This window comes from Vanellus vanellus (genome assembly GCF_965231255.1).
Source record: "Vanellus vanellus genome assembly, chromosome: 3".
NCBI classification, from domain to species: Eukaryota; Metazoa; Chordata; class Aves; order Charadriiformes; family Charadriidae; genus Vanellus; species Vanellus vanellus.
This window is the reverse complement of record NC_138907.1, coordinates 57,687,982-57,709,560: the sequence shown is the minus strand read 5'-3', so window position 1 is coordinate 57,709,560 and position 21,579 is coordinate 57,687,982. Positions and strand designations below refer to the sequence as shown.

Here is a 21,579-nt window from a genome sequence, read left to right as displayed (position 1 = left end):
TCCTGGTAGCCTTGACAGTCTAAGGATGTAAAAGAATCAAGGACTGCAAGATCTTGAGAGACTGCAGACCAGAGGATATATTAGAGAACGATGGAGAGATCAAAGAAAGCTTTGAGATCAGAGAATCCTTGAATGATTTGTGATGTATTGACAGACACTACTTTTAATCTGGGTTTTTATTCACGTTAAATGGACATTAAACTCAAAAGCTTAGCTACTTTTTCCAACTGAAATTTTTGGTCAAAGAAAAAGTATTACTACTCCCTACATGATGCCTGACTGCTAATTCGCACTACTTGCAGTACTATGAGTAATACTCCAGCTGATTAATGCAGTACAATTAGCTGTATCTCTGTCTTTACTGACTTTAGTGCGAAAGAAAATAATGCATGCAAGTACTTTTTGTTTCTCAAGCTTCAAACCATCTTGCATCAGATCTACAGACAGTAATTCCTCTTCCAAGTGTTTCAGTTGATCCTGGAAAGTCTCGGAACGTTTTTCAGCTTTCCTGCTCCTCTCTAGAGCTTCTTGGTACAATCTGGTCTGATTTTCCAAAGCTTCAGTCAATTTAGCTATTTGGGCTTCAAGCTGAGATACCATCTAGGGAGCAAGCAAACCAACAAAACATATGGGGTTAGGTGGGTGTGGAAATATTAGAAAGATATGAAAGATGCATCCTGAAATTATTAAAAACAGGGTAAAATATCTATCTTTAAAATACATGCATTTAAAAAGACAAAAATCTGCTGTCATTTTCTGGAGAAAATGGCAGAAGTGGTGACCTGAGACATTCAAAAGTGAACAGCAGAAATCGTATCTGAGTCAACTGACTAAAAGGGGCTAATATCTATAAAAAAATAATACAAATTTAGACACAAACTTTCCAAATATTTCAGCAAACCAGCAACACCTGGCAGTCAACTAACATTCTTTAAAATAAGTCAAAAAATCACTAGCCTATTGAGGAGCTGAGTGGAAACAACAGATAAGTGGCTTAGAAAATACATGCAGCCTGTAGGTGAGAATGTAGGTGTGGAGAACTAAGTCTCAGAGGAGTGCTTCCCAATTGTTAGCTGTTAAAGGGTGTTTAAATAAAAGATTTTGCTAAGAAATAATAATAACAATTTCTGTAATCTAGCCAAAGCCCAAGGCTAAAAGGATAAAATCTCATAACAAGAAACTAGACTAACAATTCTGAAAACAATTCTAGCTCTATACTGTTAAGTTTGCAACACCTACGTATAATGTAATGGTTTTAAGTCGTAAACTACTTATAAATTAAATGCTTGAAAGCATCTGACGATACTACTGCCAAATAGACAGTTCTGTCCAAAAAGCTGCTTGCTTCCCTCTTTCACTCTCTCCTCTTCTTACTGTCATACAGTTATTTAGTTACATAATTAAGTGTTGCATTTGTAACTCAATGTTCAGACATTCATCTCCAAGCAGACTCTTAATTTTAAGCATCTGTTTGCCTCCTGTTAATAAAATGAACAATAAGCACACAAAACTCCCATTAATTTTAATGGCACAGAAAGGTTTCCAACTTAGACTGCAATTAAATACAAACAATAGTTTGCACCCAATTCGCCTAAAAAACACTGAGAAATTACTGCTGCTTGTACAGTGGTAGAAAACACTAAACAATAACAAAACTGAAAAAAGAAAAGCCCACACATTTTACGCTTTTCTGCATCTCATATCACTCAGCAGGAAAAAAAAAATGCTTTCAGTAACTTGGGCCCACAGCGACACACTGCTGCCGGAGAACCCAGAGGCCCTTTATCAGGCTGCAGAGCAGCTCGAGGCACAGACCAGCCACGTGGGGCTTCTACAGGCTTCAAAGGTCCATAAACATGAGAAGGTGAGGGTTCATACAACAGAAGGTGAGACCACAAAACCACCAAGCTGTCAGTTTATCTTCCAGAGTATCCTGGAGCAACCTTCATCCTAGGCTTTGGGACAATCAACAATTTAGGGATTTCCTAAAATAGAGTTGCACCTTTATTACCCACCCATGCCTGTACCCAGCAACTTACAAAAGGCTGCATTTTTGGTCCTGCAATTCTGACGTACACTATTTTCTGTGCCAATGACTTATGCGGTTTGGTCAGCCAGCCTGTAAAAAAACACTTCCCACTTTTTGTTTTAATGTGGCTACCAGATAATTTCAAACTAAGACCTTTTATTTCTTGTGTTACAAGAAGCTGCAAATACTAATCTCCAGAGGCAACTCCTACTGTGGGGACAGCAGGGTTCATCCCTGCTGCAACTAAATAACCCTCACTGAAATCTTCCTGAACTTTATTTTTCTCTTGTGCTTTTATTTTTCCTTGTGCTAAGAAGAGGGCATGTGCAAGCCCCAGACCCAGACCCACAAGGCACCAGAAGAGAAAGCAGGCTACAGCTATGCAGTCAGTAGGGCATTTCCCTCAACAGCCCAAAAACCACAGAGACAGGCACGTGGTGGACTTAGGATGGGTGCAAAAAAGCAGCATGTAGGATGAAGTTACAAGGTCCTTTCACATCACAGTGGCTTTTTTTTTTTCCTCTTTTTCAATACAACAACTAAATATTCTCATCTTCTTAGTATTATCTTGACAACCAATAAGTTATACTGTTCTGGTTTGGTAAGATGTTATCTTAAACTTCCACTGTTTTATACATACCCATATGTGCATGCACACGTGTACAGCTAGTACAATTTTTTTTAAGATTCCCACCAGCAGAAAAGCATTAGAGGTGCCACATCTCTTATCACGGTACTTACAACTTGTATTTTGCTTTACTGCATTGCACTCACCATCCCAAGCTGAAAAGTTCTTGTCTGTTGAGTCTTTCCTTGCATGGGAGCCTCTAGACACTCCCATGGACCTTCCCGGTACTTTCTGAAGCCCCTTTTTTGGAATTAAATTACCATAACTGTGTGTGCTACTCGGAATGCAGCAGCCATGGATTTATACAGTGAAATAACTATGGTTTTCATCTTCTTCTCAACTTTTTTTCCTAATAATTTCTCACATTCTAGTTGGTTGGGTTTTCTTGGTCAGCCCTAAGTCAGTATGTATATTACTCTGCTTTTATCAATGTTTAATTTATTTTCCCAAATTATTTTCCACTCAATTCTTTTGTTTGGAAGGATAAAGTGAATAAATCCCTAAAACTAAACATGCATGTATGACTTTGTCATAAAAAACATCACGAAACGAGAACTACAGAAGATTTTAATGGGCACAGCAGTAGACCCTAACCAATTTTGGCATTTAAGAGTCTGTATATCAATATGCAACAACAAAAACTGATAAAATTAAGATAGTCTACAATCAGATCAGCTGTGGGTAGTCAAGAGAAAGTTTCGGCCGTATGAATTTAATTTGCTACAACAGATCTGCAACAAAACTTGTCAAACAGAAAGGACCTGAAGCCGGAGACGCCATAACCAGGGCTGAGCTCTTTATGAGAACATTTGCTTGCCTTGGACTCCAGGTGCCCATGAGCTCCTCTGGTATGTTACAAATGATAAATATTAAAAACACCCAAGAGCTGTCCAAACATATTCAGATGACACACATCTTACTATAACTGCTGAAAAGATCATTAGGACGCTGATTCAAAGCAGTTTGTTAATCCTGCAACAGAACACCTATCACTGGGCACTGTCAGAGTATATGCTGATTTTTTCTAATGAAACTACAATTTTTGCTAATGTTGATGCTAAGGCCTAGTATACAGACTGTGACTAACTCAGATGCCCTTCAGATACCGAAATCACCATAATTGGGAGACATAATCTTCAAAAATATTTCAGATTTCTCAGAAAATCTGATGAAAGCAGTTTCACAGAATATCTGACTATAGCAGTTGCAGTGAATAATCTCCTCACAGGCCTTTTAAAATTTAGACTTTTCACAGCTCTGGTGCATGTGTAGAGGTAAGCCAGACATAGCTGACCAGACTTGGATGTAAAGATGAACATTTTGCCAGTTCAGTCCTATACATAAAACTGCCTGAGGAGCTGCAGTGATGATTTAAAAATGAAAAACCAAAACCTGTTTAGAGAACGCATCAAAACACTCAAACAGGGAGGGTCTTCTTTCTCCTAGATTTTTGCATTGTTTTTTCCTGATCCCACTAATCTAGTTTGCAAAGGTAAGTTGCTTGCAGCAATGTCCTTATAGAAATGAAACAATCTTTACTCAGGGAAGGACCTAATTCTAATCCTCCTCCTGTTTTACATTATCACATTCGTTAGCACAGTTTTAATTTCCAGCAGCAAGTACTTGGCTGCTGGATTCATATCCCTAGCTGTCCTGGCATTGCTGCTGGATTGCAGCCACAAAGGGGCTGTTTTGAAACAAACTAGCTTGGGCACCAGCAACACTAGAGGCTAATTTACCCTACCAAGAAGTTTAAAGGCTCACTTTCGTGGGTCTTTTATTTGAGGCTGGACAGTTTACTGAAAGGTCTATAAGAAATCCTATCTGAAGACAAATAATCTTTTTTTTTATTAGAAATTAGAAAACGTTAACATGTTAAAACATTAGAATTTTTTTTTTCATTCTGATTTGCAAACAGAAAAGCAGCTCACTGTAAAACAACTTTTTGGTGACAAAGTCTATGTTCTATAAGAAACAGATTCACAGGTGCATAATATTGTCATTTTATCTTATTTATTTCAAAGCCCTTAATCTTAATGTAGAACCTCTTCTGATAATAGATGCCAGCACTGCTTTAGTAACACAGGTAACTTTGGGGCAATGCAAATACATTTTTCAAACTGAGTCAGCAGTAAAACATTAAAGCTTCATCACTTAACATACTTAGCAAATACAATGATCCACAAAACTTCATCATTCAACTACAATCACAAAATTCACCAAGCAGTATTAAATTTAAAGCTAATATTCATGGTTCAGGAAACTAGGTCCTTTTTTTTTTTTTTTTTAGAAAGACCAGCATTTTCGGGGAGTACTGCTACAAGTATAGCAGGCAATTACTGTATTTGCCAGCAGAGGCAAAGTGCTATGCTAGACATACCTGACATAGCTCCTCTACCATATAAAAACAAATGAAGAAAAGCTGGCAACTGTAAGATCAGCATTTTGGTTCCAAAGCACAGATTTAGGCAGCAACAGATTGAGGCTGATACCTGCTTTGTCTTAGTAATAAAGGCTTCCTTTTAGTATATATATTTAATCTTGATGGCAATAAAACTGAAAAATCTGTCTCTACCCTTAGATTAAAAAAAAAAGGGGGGGATGGGGGGAGTTATCTTCCATTGTAAAAGTCAGCAGGTCTTTCTGGGAGAAAGAGAGAGGTTACAGCATAGCACCCAAATAAATGAATTAACAGTTATGGAACTACCCGTTTTTCTGAACATCAGTTCCTTTACCTCTAAAATAAGAATAATCACAGCTGTTTAGAAAAAGAATAGTTGATTATTGAATATTTTACAGTAGTTCTTTGTAACAGAACATGACTTGTCCAAGAAATGCTGTTACTTGGAGAAGCAGTCACATTCCTCTCAAGCAGCTGGAAAAGTTCCTGACTGCCACAAAATAAAGACCAAGTTTGAATCCTCTCCAATATTACCAGTCTGCAGGATGATCAAGTGGGCAACCCAGCATATAAAGCTAATATTAAGGAATAATATCAGGAATAATAAAAACTGAAATAAGTAGGATGCACTATGCATGTAATGTATGCAATATATCCACAAAGATACTAACAGCTGCTCAATGTAGTACGCAAACAGACTTAGCTGCAACTGCGTCTTACAAAAGCAGCAGGTCACCTGAAAGCATACCCAGGAACAAAACCTTTTTACTCAATAGCTACCAGTCAACTTAAATTTCCCTTTCAGCAGTTCTCAAACTAATCAACATCTCAACAGAGTGTACTATATGCCAAAACACAAAAAAGTACAAACACACACGCACATAAAATTCTCATTAGATTTCAATTTGAAATCTAAGCTTCTGAAATTTTGCTTATGGAAGCAACACTCCATGACATAGAGCAAAACTGTAAAGAGCTTATATATTAAAAAGTTGCTGCCACAGTTCCACTTCAGTGGATCACTTTCACATATTAATAATTTTCACAAAGCTTGTTTTCACTGAAATTTGGCATACTGACTCTGAAACTATGGTATAGGGAGCTGTTTTGTATTTTTTAACAAAATATTTAATCAAAGTGCACAGCTCTTGAAATTTTCAAGAGCTATTTCCAATCTTGGAGAGAACACAAAAACATTTGCTAACATGAAAAACTATCACATCAGCAGGAGATGCTAGGATCTTAAAATCTGGCAAGGACACAATGTTGCTTATCAGTGCCTCAGTGAAAACAGCTTTTGATTTAGTGTGTGACTTTTAATTGTATAATCGTCCTCGCTGACAAAATTAATATATGCCCATCTAAGCAAGTGAGAAACTTCAGTGCAGTGTTGGGATACTGACATTGGTCAGACTGTATTCTGGCTCGCCTTCCTCCTGAGCTGTCCCTTCTCTACCTGCACATGCAAGCACACCTTTGCAAACACTTCCAGCCAAACCACCTCTAGCATTAGAATACTCAGCTGCCTTCCAGAATCACAGAATGATCAGGGTTGGAAGGGACCTCTAGAGATCACCTAGTCCAACCCCCCTGCCAAAGCAGGTACACCTACAGCAGGTTACACAGGATGGTGTCACGGAATCACGGAGTTTTCAGAGTTGGAAGGGACCTCTAGAGATCATCTAGTCCAACTCCACTGCTAAAGCAGGATTGCCCAGAGCACATTACTCAGGACTGCATCCAGGCGGGTCTTGAAAATCTCCAGGGAAGGGGACTCCACAACCTCCCTGGGCAGCCTGTGCCAGTGCTCTGTCACCCTCACCGTAAAGAAGTGTTTCCGTGTACTTGAACGGAACTTCCTATGTTCTAACTTGTGCCCATTGCCCCTCGTCCTGTCACTGGGAACCATTGAAAAGAGCCTGGCTCCATCCTCCTTCAACCCACCCTTTAGATACTTGTACGCCATAATAAGGTCTCCCCTCAGCCTTCTCTTCTCCAGGCTAAAGAGTCCCAGCTCTCTCAGCCTTTCCTCATAAGGGAGATGCTCCAAGCCCTTAATCATCTTAGTTGCCCTTCGCTGGACTCGCTCCAGCAGTTCCCTGTCCCTCTTGAACTGGGGAGCCCAAAACTGGACACAGTATTCCAGTTGTGGCCTCCCCAGTGCAGAGTAGAGGGGGAGAATGACCTCCTTCGACCTACTGGCCACACTCTTCCCTATGCAGCCCAGGATTCCATTGGCCTTTTTGGTGACAAGGGCACATTGCTTGCTCATGGATAATCTACTGTCTACTAGGACCCCCAGATCCTTCTCCTCAGAACTACTTCTCAGCAGGTCTGCCCCTAACCTATACTGGTCCAGGTGGGTTTTGAATGTCTCCAGAGTGGGAGACTCCACAACCTCTCTGGGCAGCCTGTGCCAGTGCTCTGCCACCCTCAAAGTAAAGAAGTTCCTCCTCATGTTAAGATGGAACTTCCTATGTTCAAGTTTGTGCCTGTTACCTCTTGTCCTATCACTGGGCACCACTGAAAAAAGACTGGTCTCATCCCCCTGGCACCCTCCCTTTAAGTATTTATAAGCACTGATAAGATCCCCCCTCAGTCTTTTCTCGAGACTAAAATGTCCCAAGTCCCTCAGCCTTTCCTCATAAGAAAGATGCTCCAGTCCCCTAATCATCTTCATAGCCCTTTGCTGTACCCTCTCCAGCAGTTCCCTGTCCTTCTTGAACTGGGGAGCCCAGAACTGGACACAGTACTCCAGACGCACCCTCACCAGGACAGAGTGGAGGGGGAGGATAACCTCCCTCGACCTGCTGGCCACACTCTTCTTGATGCACCCCAGGATGCCAATGGTCTTTTTGGCCACCAGGGCACATTCCTGGCTCCCAGGTCCCTTTCCACAGAGCTGCTTTCCAGCAGGTCAGCCCCTAACCTATATTGATGCATGGAGTTATTCCTTTCCAGATGCAGTACCCTACGCTCGCCCTTGTTGATTTTCATCAGGTTTCTTTCCGCCCAATTCTGCAGCCTGTCCAGGTCACACTGAATGGCTGCACAGCCTTCCAGTGTGTCAGCCACCCCTCCCAGGTTTGTGTCATCAGCAGTCTTGCTGAGGGTACACTCTATCCCTTCATCCAGGTCATTGATGAATATATTGTACAGGATTGGACCCAGTACTGACCCCGGGAAACACCGCTTGTCACAGACCTCCAACTAGACTCGCTGCCACTAACCACAACTCTCTGACCTCTATTTGACAGCCAGTTTTCAATCCACCCCACTGTCCAAATTCCTATTGCCTTTCTCCTGGATGGCAAACAGTTACAGTTTCAACAATGTTTAACTGTAAGTGTAAAAATACTTTTTTTTTTGTAGGTGCAGGTTTTGAGGATCGGAGGGAAAGAAGTTGCCTAGGGCAACTCATCAATTATGTCTGCTTTGAGAAACAAGTCTGTCCTTGAAGTCACTATTGTAGCAGCAAATCCATACTTGTTCCCATGTTCCACTAAATCATAGCAACAATGCAGCCACTTTTGACGTCTGCTTAGTGCCACTGAAACCAATTTTCAATGTCTTAACTGAAAGGCCAGTCCATGTCTTTTTTTTAACAGCATTATTAGTTTCATTTCTGACCCTTTCCTACTTAATAAAGCATAGATGATTTTCGACTATTATTTTAAATCAACAGATAATCAAATTAAAGGTGTCTGTAATTTCAAAACCTAAGCAGAAGGAACCACCACCCTAACAGATGAATAAAATGAAAAAGAATCCATATAGAATAAATACACACATTGGGCAAGTGAAGTAGTTGCTGACTTACTATTTCTTTACTCTGCTCTTTGCAATTTATTTCTTGGATCCTCTCCAAAATGGCCTTCTCAGAAGGTTTAACTGTTACAGATCTACCACTGAGTAGGGTAGCAATTTGTTCTTTAAAAGCCACTAAAGAGCTCTGAGCCATCCTAGCCTCTTCTCTGCTGCTCTTCAAGCTTCCATCCAGCTCACTGGAAGATTTCTTCAGATTGTGCAGTTCCCACTTTGAAGTGTCCAAAGCTTTCTGCATAGCAGTCAGTTTATCTTGGAGGTTTCTGATCTCCTTCTCCAAACTCTGTCTTCCTATTGTAGTGCTGTCAAGATCCTAAAATACATGAAAGATTAAAGTTGGTTTTAAAGATTTGTTATAACCCCTCCCCTCCACACCCAAAGCAGGGAATAACTCAGAAGCAGGTACTGCAGACAGAGAAATTAGTACCCATATTGCTCACATGGGCTCAACATCAAGGCTTCATAGGAGAACTCCCACTGAAATTGATGAAAGCCCAAAGCCTGCTGTAACCACACTATAGACTAACCTCTTACAGTGGTTAGTTAGAAGTTAGTTAGTGGTTAGCAAGAAGTAATACATGAATAAAATCTGCAGGTAAACAAAAAACATTTTTTTATTGCAAAACTATTGCTATCTTATTTTTTCATTCAGATAATATGGACTTAGAAAACAAATGGTGAACAAGATATAACACAAATAAAGCCAAAGTACTACACCTTGGAGGGGAAAGAGTGGCATGGCATGGCATGGCATGGCATGGCATGGCATGGCATGGCATGGAATGGAATGGAATGGAATGGAATGGAATGGAATGGAATGGAATTATTTCAGTTGGAAGGGACCTACAATGATCACCTAGTTCAATGCCTGACCAATTCAGGGTTGACAAAAAGAATACACACAAACTTTTTGAATATAGTGTTACACACAGAATTAGAGGTGATGTTTGAGATCATCTTACCTGAATGTGACAAGAATTCCTGAGATTTTTTATATACAGAAATGCAGAGTGAGGGGCCAAACAAAAAGATGATGATGTTAAGACATCACAAAAGAAGGTGCGAATGCTCAAATACCAATTTCACCTCAAAGAAGAAAGATTGTGAAACACTCATAAAAATTTTCAAATAGGATGACATTCGTCTTCTGAAGAAAGCAAAATCCCTATTACCATAAGTTCAAATTTGCCTGAGGAACAGAAGAAAGTCAATGAAGAACTACATGCACTTCCACAGAGCCTACAACTGCCCCCATCTGCTGCTCAGCTGGGCTGTTGGTGTGCAGAAGCATGACTGGGGAAGGACTAATGGGATGGCGGTTCTATATAGTATCTTTGTAACATTTTTTTTTCTTTTTTAAGAAGTCAGTTTCTTGCATTTCAGAAGTAATATACTCAAAGACAATGTCATCCTTGGTAGGGAGACAGGGTACTGTAAGAGAAGGCTACCTGGTGAATAGCCCATAGGACTTACTGCTTAGAGACATCCTCAGATCTTTGGCATTTTGTCATGGTTCTCATTCAGCCCCTGATACCCATGACCCTTTCTATCTATGCCCAGAGTTTTTAAAAGTTATTTTCTCTTTATGTTCTGATAAGCCAAGACTTGGTTTGGAAAGAAGAAAAAATAGCCAGTACATATATCAGTTGTACATAAAATATTGACCCAACAGGAAAAGCAGACAAACAGAACTGTGTATCCTGACCCATGATGCAAAAGCAAATGATGATTGAAAAATGAAAGAAAAATAACTCATCTAAACATAATGAAAAAAACATCTCTTATTCAGTCAGCTTGCAAATCTCTTTCCTTTCCCCACAATACCAATATTAAGAGAGCTTACACATTCATATACAAGAATAAAATGTGCAGTGAAACCAATTAAAATACTAAATTTTCATTTCTCAGGGTATTACCTGATTAATAGGAACAAATGGGAAAGAATATTACTTCACACAAGACAAAAAATTATGCCAAAGGATGGCATATTTATAGAGAGTGACTGAATTTCTCTGGAAGTTTCACTTATTTAGTAGAGACTCAGTATGTGGATTGATACGAACTAAGATTGTGTACACTCGAATTAAACAATTGTTCCTGGAGCAGCTGTGAATATGGTGACCACCTGGGGGTCTCTCAGAGTCTACGTGTGCTTGCTGTGTAGAATAGTAAGTCATTTGTATTAATGGAATACGTGCCAATCAATTAGTAAATCTGGGATTATTTATGTAGATCAGGAGTGAGGATGGACAAAAATGGAGTTTGGAGACACCCTTGGAAATAAAATGTAAATATACAATACTAAAAATACAAAAATTTTGAAATAGCTTCAAAAAGGCAAACATGCAAACACATAAATGGAAACAAACCAAAACAAACCCTGTCATTTAGGAAATTATTTCTTACTACCCCTTTCTAAAGTAATTTAGAACTCTCTTGGAAAAAAATGTTGACATGATTCCTTGCCATTTTCTCTTTTTTAGTCTAAACAAGTCCTATTAATAGAAAATTCCCACCTGTGCTCAGAATTACATTGTGGTAATTACAGCAAAGAATAAAGAGTGGTTTATTTCAATTACAGTTTTCAGCAGTGTGTATTTTTCCTTTCAGAAAGGCACTGCAAAAGTAGTTTGCCAGTACCAGGGAGCTTACCTAATTACAATCTTGTTTCAAATTGTGAACATCTGCAAACAAACACAGTTGAATCAAAAGATCAAGGTATAAAATAAAGAACTGCAAGCCTGTTGATGCCCAAACATTAAAAAAAAAAAACAAACATACAAGCAATTTACAAAATGAAAAGCCATAAAATTCAAAACATTAAAATTCTGAACAATCCTCCTTGAAACCTCCCTTGAATGGAAAGCATTTACACTGGCTAGTTTCATCAAAGTCAGCCTGAATGTTGAACAGTATCCAGAAATTTAGGGACTGCAACACGTAAAGGTGGTATCCCAACTAGAAGCAAACCTCCAAGACCTTAAGTGATCAGTGCAGGTGGATAAAACAATTTCCATCCCAGAAGAATGAAAAAATGGAACCACAACATTTTTTCTCTTTGGATCCTCAACAGTTATGGCTAACATCCCATGGCTCTGAATTATATGAAGGTTTTGGTATGCAGCTTGTAGGGTCAAAAAAGCTACCCAGCACTGACACACAGCAAATTTTGAAAACAGGAACAATTATGGAAATTGATGTTCAAAGAAAACAGAATTAGACATTAGGTGGATTTACCCAGGGTAGACCATGTCAACGATGGGTTGTTAGACACCAGAGATGCAGCAGATCTACCTCAGCCGTGCTCACCTGCAGACGCAGAAAGCAGCGCTAAAGGTTCTTCAACAATCCAAGACCAGAGCAAATGGGCTCATATGGCACAGTGCTGTACTTGAAGTTACCCACTCAGGCTGGGACACAGTCTATCCTGCTGGCACCCTACCTGGACTGGACTGGACTGGAGAAGATGTCAGATTACCCAGACCATTGCACAAGACACTGGCAAGGCTTCCTTCATGAGAAATCATGTATTCAATATTAGGTCAGCTGCATTCACAGAGAATGCGTTCAAGCTGTAACAGGTGAGGGAAATTACTTCTGTCTTTTAAGCAGAGAAGGAGAGAGACTCTTTCATAAGGAACAGCTAAAAGAGCTGAATTTAACACTGCAAAACAAAGTAGGGGAGCTATGGTCACATTAAAGAGGCAGACAAATGAAAGGGAGTAAACAAGAAGGGATAAGATCTTCTAAGCAATAATACATATTAATACATATCATCACTCTGTTGATCTCAATATCTACAATGCATTTTTTTAAAGCTGTAATAACTCTTCCTTGATACACTGTATTCTTTCATATTTCTCAAGATTTCGATTAGCATGTCTTATACACATATAAGGTCTGTTCGTCTGTCATTTCATCCAATAATCATTTTTATTTAAGTGGATACTGGTCAAATTAGTTACTATTTCTAAGGCAGTTTTAAGTGCCAGACTACATACGATAACTAATAATAAATCTATTTCAACTTGAATTTCTTTAGAACATCTGAGTGAACGCTACCTACTCCAAAGTGATTCAGGTAGTCAAACTCAGCTGTCCAGAGCTTTGAATTACCTCCTCTAGTTCTCCCTCCCTAAAGCAAAAACAAAACAAAACAAAACAAAATAAACAAAACAAAAAAAAATCAGCACAACTGAAGCAGATTCAGAGAAAACACAACAGGTCCACAGCCCAAAAGTGCTGTAGCATTTTATTATGGCTGTAAGTGAACACAAATTTAATTGCTCATTTACCTAACCATGCACTGCAAAAATCTTTACTTTCATCTAATCCAATAGATTAAAACAGGCTGTGATAATGTTTTTTCTGTAATTATTTTGCATGTACAACATTACAGAAGTATGCCACACTCTATCAAAAAACCTCTATTGTAGCTTTGCAGAGGAGTTTATAATACTGATTTTTATCTCCAGCACCAGTTTTTATCTTAACTTCTAAAGAACAAAAAATAGCAAAGAAGGTACAAAACCTCTCTTTTTGTACTGAAATTTTTGGCCCTAGGAATGGCTGTGTTCAATTTTAAACTGTTGAGCAAATTTATTTTTATTTACATGAGTTTTTAAAATCTGTCATTTTCCAATACTAAAAAGTATCCAACCACATTTTCTTATCCATTTACATGCTGGAATCAAGCTCAGGTGCTTGCAAGTTTTGCAACATTTAGTTTCAGAAGCTCTGCAAAGGTCTTCCCACAAAACACCTCCAGAACAGAGGATGGTATGAAGGCTTCCCTTTTCACTGAGCCCTCTGAAGAGCTGTGAAGCTTTAATTAATAATCTTTCGGCAACAAGCAGCATTCATTTCTGTCTTTCACTGTTCCTACACACGGAGTAGCTCATAAAACAATTTCTCACTGGAAGGGAAATTGAATCTTCAGTTGCTGTTCAGGTTAAATTGGAGAGGTTTCCCCACAGACTCCACATAGACCGCAGCCACCTAACCACACAGTCTGTATTACCCAACAGCCCTGTGGACAAACTATGTGGACATACTCCTCCTGAACCGCATTAATTATCTCAGCTTTGGCTAAAGCAACAGGCAGCTGCACCCAAGATGTTAGAGGAACTCATTCTCTCCTGATTCAATGCAAAGCGTTGTAAGTTTTTTCATAGAAGAGTTTATCGACTAGGCAAGCCCCTATAGCTCTTCCTTAATTAGTTATCCATCAAAATTACAATGATATTTAATTTCTGTTATTAAAATATATTGTATTGATTGTGCACAGTGCATGCAATTTTTTTAATGTCAAACAAAATCATTATTTTCACAGAAAAACTATAAGAGAGATTACTCTTATGAAAGCTATTTTCATACATGATATCAGCTTTGCACCTAACATATTCTAGGGGAAATCCCAAGCCCACCTAAATTGGCAACAAAAGCTTGACTGAATTCTGTGAAGATCCCACTGTTTGTTTACGGAAGAAAATAAAAGAAATTCAAACACACTTTTAGTAACAGTGACGTTGTCATGCTTGCTGTAATGACACTGTTTTTTTCTCAGTTTTAAAAATAATTAGAACTTTAAAATATATTAAGTTCAATTAGGAATTTATGGAAACATAAAAGTGAAGATTTGCTACAGGAAAAACAAAAAAACTAGCAGAGAAATGAAATGCAAGCTTTTCACTTCCAATGAGATGAAGAGGAATACAACTCTGTAAGAAGGTGGACACAGACTTGAAAACTCATGAGACAGCTGAGGCTCTGCCCAGAGAGTTCGGACTTTTAACAGAAACAGACACCCAGAGACAGTGTCCAGAGCCCTACCTGAACATTGGCAATATAGCTGTCCCATGTACAGAACTGGAGGAATTACTGATTTTTTTTGGTCAAAATTTGCTAACAATGACAGGCCATTTTCTAAAGGGCTTTCATAAGATTTTATATTAAAAGTTCATACTGTATCATATAGTAGCAGCAGCATGGAGATGCAGCCTTTGAATCAGGAAGTCCCACAGTGATGGAAGCTGAGAGGATGTGTGGCCAAAAATATTTCTGCAGGCTTGCCCACACACCACCTACTGGCCACTCACGCAGCACAGATAACAGTTATTTGGCCTGACGTAGCAGATTCCTACATAATTTCTGTCCTTCACCAGCATCTACCACTCTAGATCACCTGTCACAACCACAAGTCCATCTCCTCCCTTTTATTGCTTGGAGCAGCCATGTGTTAACCAATGCCCTTGTTACCCGTCCAGAGGAAAGTTTGGGGTTTTGGGCTTTCTCCCATTTTAAAGAGAAGAGTATTTAGGTTAAATAATTTGAGAGGGTGTTTAGACTATAGAAGGATATTTGAATTTATATCATAATCCCTTATTGGATGTGAGAGGAAACACAGTGATAAAGGATGAGGAAAAGGCTGAAGTACTTAATGCCTTCTCTGGCTCAGTCTTTAATAGTAAGACCAGTTGTTCTCGGGCTACCCAGACCCTGAGCTGGCAGACAGGGACAGGGAGCAGAATGAAGCCCACATAATCCAAAGGGAAATGGTTAGCGACCTGCTACACCACTTAGACACATGCATGTCTATGGGTCCAGATGGGATCCACCCAAGGGTACTGAGGGAGCTGGTGGAACTGCTCACCAAGCCACTTTCCATCATTTATCAGCAGTCCTGGCTAACTGGGGAGGTCCCAGTTGACTGAAGGTCAGCAAATGTGACGCCCTTCCACAAAAAGGGCCAGAAGGAGGATCCAGGAAACTACAAGTCTGTCAGTCCAACCTCAGTGCCGGGGAAGGTTATGGAGCAGATCGTCTTGAGTGCCATTATGCAGCACATACAGGACAACCAGGCGATGAGACCCAGCCAGCATGGGTTTATGAAAGGCACATCCTACTTGACTAACCTGGTCTCCTTCTATCACAAGGTGACCCACTTAGTAGATGAGGAAAAGGCTGTGGATGTTGTCTACCTGGAATTTAGTAAAGCTTTTGACACTGTTTTCCACAGCATTCTCCTGGAGAAACTGGCTGTTCATGGCTTGGATGAGTGTACTCTTCGCTGGGTAAAGGACTGGCTGGATGGCAGGGCCCAAAGAGTGGTGGTGAATGGAGTTAAATCCAGTTGGTGGCTGGTCACAAGCGGTGTCCCCCAAGGCTCAGTATTGGGGCCAGATCTGTTTAATATCTTTATCAATGATCTGGATGAGGGTATTGAGTGCACCCTCAGTAAGTTTGCAGACGACACCAAGTTGGGTGGGAGTGTTGATCTGCTTGATCAACAAGGAGAGCTTTACAGAGTGATCTGGACAGGCTGGATCGATGGGCTGAGGCCAATGATATGAGGTTCAAGAAGGCCAAGTGCCGGGTCCTGCACTTGGGCCACAACAACCCCATGCAGTCCTACAGGCTTGGGGAGGAGTGGCTGGAAAGCTGCCCGGCAGAAAAGGACCTGGGGGTGTTGGTCAACAGCCGGCTGAATATGAGCCAGCAGTGTGCCCAGGTGGCCAACAAGGCCAATGGCATCCTGGCTTTGTATCAGATATAGCGTGGCGAGCATGACTACGGAAGTGATTGTCCAACTGTACTCGGCACTGGTGAAGCCCCACCTTGAATACTGTGTTCAGTTTTGGGTCCCTCACTACAAGAAAGACATTGAGGTATTGGAGCGTGTCCAGAGAAGGGCAATGAAGGTGGTGAGGGGTCTAGAGCACAAATCTTATGAGGAGCAGCTGAGGGAACTGGGGTTGTTTAGTCTGGAGAAACAAAGGCTGAGGGGACACCTTATTGCTCTCTACAACTACCTGAAAGGAGGTTGTAGCGAGGCGGGTATTGGTCTCTTTTTTGCAAATAACAAGCAATAGGATGAAAGGAAACAGCCTCAAATTGCACCAAGGGAGGTTTAGATTGGATGTTAGGAAATATTTCTTCACTGAAAGGATTGTCAAGCACTAGAACAGGCTGCCCAGGGAATTGGTTGAGTCACCATCCCTGGAGGTGTTTAAAAGATGCGTAGATGTGGCATTTAGGGACGTGGTTTAGTGGTGGACTTGGCAGCGCTAGGTTAATGGTTGGAGTTGATGATCTTACAGGTCATTCCAACCTAAATGATTCTATGATTCTATTAATACTGGCACCTCAATCAACAACAGGGTCTCAATACACTAATTCAATTACACATACATATAAAAGAAACCACATTACATTAACAGGAATACTAAAGTAAAAAAGAGAATGCAGGTATCCAGATGAATTCTTACACCAGCAGCACCAGTTACCACTGTTATACCACAAAGACTCTAAACTAGCTTGCTCTTATCTCCCATCTTCTCTGATGATTCAACCTGGAAATATATGTGATGCCTGCTGAAACATGTCCCTAATATGTATTTTCTTAATGACATCTTATGAAGCGAAAAAATCCAGGTTCTAACTCAGAAACTCATTACTTTATTTGTCTATTGGGACAAGAAAAGCCTAAAGTCATTTGGTTGTGTCTCCTACAATCAAAGTATTTGGGTATATTCAAAATGTAGGCATGTTTCTCAAGTTTAATGAATTTCCTTAAATAATAAGTTTAGTTTTTAATTAACTATGTTTTCATACAATCAATTGATTTTAATAAATTTATACTGATTAGATGCTGCTTAGATACATTTTATTCGTTAATAACATTAATACAAGTCAGTATTGAATACTGAAGAGTATTTTCTTGATTAATTTTGCATCAGTAGTACATACAGATATATTTGTATTAATTAAAATTGCTTGATTATATTTCAAAAATGTTATTTAAAGACATTGCATGTATTTGCAAAACAGATCTTTAAATTAACAATTCAGAGGGAATCACAAACATTACCAGGTTGAATCATCAGTGAAGACATTAAACAGAACAAGTCAGTTTACTAGTTCTTGTGATCCATCAATGGCAATGCTGTACAAAAGGCAAATTCATCTCAAACAAGAATAATATAGGAAACTTCTTCTATACCTTAAATAAATACCATACAGGAATTTATTAAATACAAGAAAGAATCTTGGTTAGAGCAAATAAGACTTTTTTTAAAGACCTACAGACATTCTCAAAGAATGTTGTAATTCTGTAATTATTATTATCATAATCAATAATCACTGTCTAGACATAAAGAAAGAAAGAACAGGTATTCTGATTCTCAGTCTAGAAATCTGGGCAGCATTTAAAAGTTATTTTCCATCAAATGCGCATTTGATATCCAGCACTGCCAAAATAAAGGTATGCACAATATTCACACAATCCCAGGAGCAAATGCTTGCAATATTCAGTCAGAAATGTGAGAATTTCAGATTTCTAAAAGAAAAGTAATACATTACAACAAAAACAGCTTGGTGGCTTGCTTTTGTTACTTATATTAGTTTTGAGACTGCATTAGTTTCTGTTGTTTTCTGTTTGTTATTGTGGTGCAGCAAGGATGAGAGGGGAACAGATAAAATTATCGTTCACTTGCTAATGCTCCTCAAATGAAAACCAGCTAACTGCAACAAATACTCAAGTATCAAATATACTAAAGAACATTCTGAATTACTGTCACCTATTAACCTTAAAACATAACCAACTGGCTTCCATTTTCTTCATCGAGAATTTCAGAATCTACAATCCGTTTAACTGATCGTTAGATAGCTGCCTCCTCCTGGGACATAAAGACAGACACCCAGTCAAGAAAGGGAGTTCACAGAAATCCCAGTGTGTAGGAGTCAAGAACTACCTGTCAAGAAAAACTGACAATGATTGAGAGAGCTGGCAGGGAACAGTGTGGTGGCTGAGGCTTGCTGGAGAAGACTGACAAAACAGTGTGATGGCCTCTATAAATTTAGGAAGAATTTTGAGAGAAAACTAGAGGAAACAGGCCCCCATCTCAACCTGTAATACAGAAGATGGCCAATATGCTTGGCCCTGGGAACTTCAGGCAAACACAGGCAAGAGTCACTTGTACTCAGTTTGTGCTGGGTAAATTCTGCTATAGGCAATTCCATTAATTCAAGCTCAGAAAACAGTCCAGGAAGATGTCACCGTGTGTGCGTGTCTTCTGGCACAGGAACAGTATGAATTTCTGCTTTCTGCCTTCACAGGGGAACATGTCACAACATGTGTAACTCTGTTCATGGCCTTAAACTGTGCAGCAAAGTATATGACAAAGTCAAACTGACTTTATACCACTGATGCCCTTTCTGTAACCTAGTAAGACACCCATGAGGGGAACAGGGGATGCCATACATCCTCCTTTAGATAAGTGGATTTAAAGCATTTTTGGGTTTTTACTTATTTTTTCAACATTGAATTTCTTAATATGCTTTTGTGAACACAAAACCTTCTCAACAGATTTACTCAGCTAGACTGAAACAGCACTGGAGGAGTCCGCAGCATCTAGATAAGCCCTGATGGCACACACTTCATTTGAAAGGCAATGCTAATAATTTAGCAAGACATTTCTGCAAAATGGATTAAATTATTTATTTGGCATATGCACAATAATTATAGGAAAATATTTTTCATACAACTAGCCCAACTTTGGAAATGTTTTGGCAATCAGAGCAAACTTGCAAAACAAGTCACAAATGAAGCCCACATCTTGGTTTAAAACAGCTCTTGATTCTGGCTTACTTAGTGAGAAAATGACGCTCTCCTCTCACTCATACACCTGTGTTTGAAGTCAAGTATGAGAACAAAATGTTTGCAAAAAAGACATGCTAAAGTTTTTGGTGCAGGTTCTCTCTCAGTCCCACTTGAGCCTTAGAAAATTTTACGCAGGTTGGTAAGAAGTATTTTCAGCAGTAAGTAAAATTTATTACCCTTGTGGTACTTAGCATTTTTCTTTCCCACAACAAATTCTTTCTTCTCCAGAGCAACACTGTCAGCTATTTGTCATCTCCTAAGTATTTTGCCTACAACAAAATCAGAACACTATATCCTTTAAAGCGTATGGTGGTGGTCTTCTGTTCAGGAAAAAAAGTAATGCCGGGAGGTAGGGACAATGTAATTTTACATTTGAAAACTTACTTGCACAGGGTTGCCTTTATGTTAAAAAATTCCACAAACTCAGTCACACACAACTCAGCTCAGCTACATATTTGGTAGTCTAAGTTTCTTCTCTCATTTTCTTAAGTTCTGGCCATCAGCTTTAACCACACTGCCCTAGTACCTGCAGGAAATTTTCATTATGGTTTTAGCAAACTGCTCCCTTTCCACAGTTATCATTTAAAGTACAAAGTAATAAGGAAAACTGCTACAGAAGTTCACTTTGTTCGTCCATCCTTTACAACATACAAAAACTCCTAATGATGAGTTCTCTTGGAGTAATTAAATCCTTAATCACATCCTTTTCCCTTGTAAATCATACCTAGGTGACTTTGGTGAATATTTGACTTACAACTTAACTCGCATTTCTCATTTCAGCATCATTCCTGCTGCACAGATTTCCTCTACGGGTTCTTCACAGCAAAACAGTCTTTCCCTGCAAGAACCACGCTTCTGCCTACAACTTTTTGGGTATGAGTTAACCAAGTATTTACAATTATGAAATACAAGTTCATAATGCAGTGAAACAAGATAATCTGGGGTGTCTGGAAGACAAGTCACTTCACTTCCAGTTCCTTAAGAGAAAGAGAAAGAATAAAATAGTGTCCTATCAATTCCTTTCAATTTCTCATTAGAATTTTTAAAGGAACTCAGTAGAAGAATCCTGAGAAAACTTGCAATATCACATAAATATTATTTAAAAGAGCATTTTTTCATTGTTCCACGCTTGTACCTCAGATATACTTATTAACTTTATGAGCATCTGTTTATTTACATGTTTGTGCAAGCACAGCAAAGGCTACAACAATATGAAGGAAGCAAAAACATAAATTTGCAAGCATCATCAGAAGACACGGAATCTAAATCAGATCTACTGTACACAATGTTATTGTTTAATCTCCATATATTCCGAAGCTTTCAAAGAGTTGAGAATAACCTCAGAAAAATGCTCTTTTTAGGAAAGACCCTAATCACCAGAAGTCTTTCAGAAGCATTTTTTCCTCCTACAACTCTTATTGAAAATTAATTTCAAAACTAGAGAAACGTACATGTCATGCAATTATGTACCTTACTAAGTTTTTCCATGTCTTGATAGTATCCTGCTGCCTTTTTCTGCTCCTTGGTCACTTCTGAAACAAGCCTCATGATAGTTTCTCTATTAGCTTTGGACTCCATCTCATGGACATTGATAGCTTCTTGAAGAGCAGCAACCTGGTCTTTCAGTCTCATATTTTCTTTACATACTTCAGAGACCTAGAGAAATCATTCAAATATTAGTAGTTTTTTAAAAGTACTTAACAATGACATATATTCACCCCAGTATAGCTGCTCCTAATCATCCCAATAAAGACATGGTGTTTCTGGTGACCCCTAGGTCAGATTTATAATTTCATTCTACTTCTCCTTTCTAAAAAGAGCAGGAAGACAACTAAAATGAGAACCATATACCCACCAGAAACCCACAACTTAGTGTAATGTGGTTCAGATTTACTCCCACACAATCTCTATGATGTGTTAAACAGGTGGAGAGCTACTGTGGCTGTGTATCTGCGCTTGACATGAAGCAGGTCAGAAAATGAAAACAGATCATGTAGCTCACTTCATGTGAAAAGCAGACCATTTCAGTTTGGCTT

General features: G+C 39.2%; 1 protein-coding gene across 1 annotated transcript in view; it reads right to left on the bottom strand.

Moving 5' to 3' along the window:
• The window catches only part of CCDC170 (coiled-coil domain containing 170), a gene marked incomplete at its 5' end in the record, with an annotated part of 46,696 nt that overhangs the window by 9,619 nt on the left and 15,498 nt on the right, over window positions 1–21,579 (bottom strand). Inside the window, 3 exons of the mRNA XM_082480717.1 lie at window positions 400–600; window positions 8,879–9,196; window positions 21,014–21,199. Coding sequence (XP_082336843.1) covers window positions 400–600; window positions 8,879–9,196; window positions 21,014–21,199 — 705 coding nt within the window. The remainder of the gene's footprint in view (window positions 1–399; window positions 601–8,878; window positions 9,197–21,013; window positions 21,200–21,579) is intronic.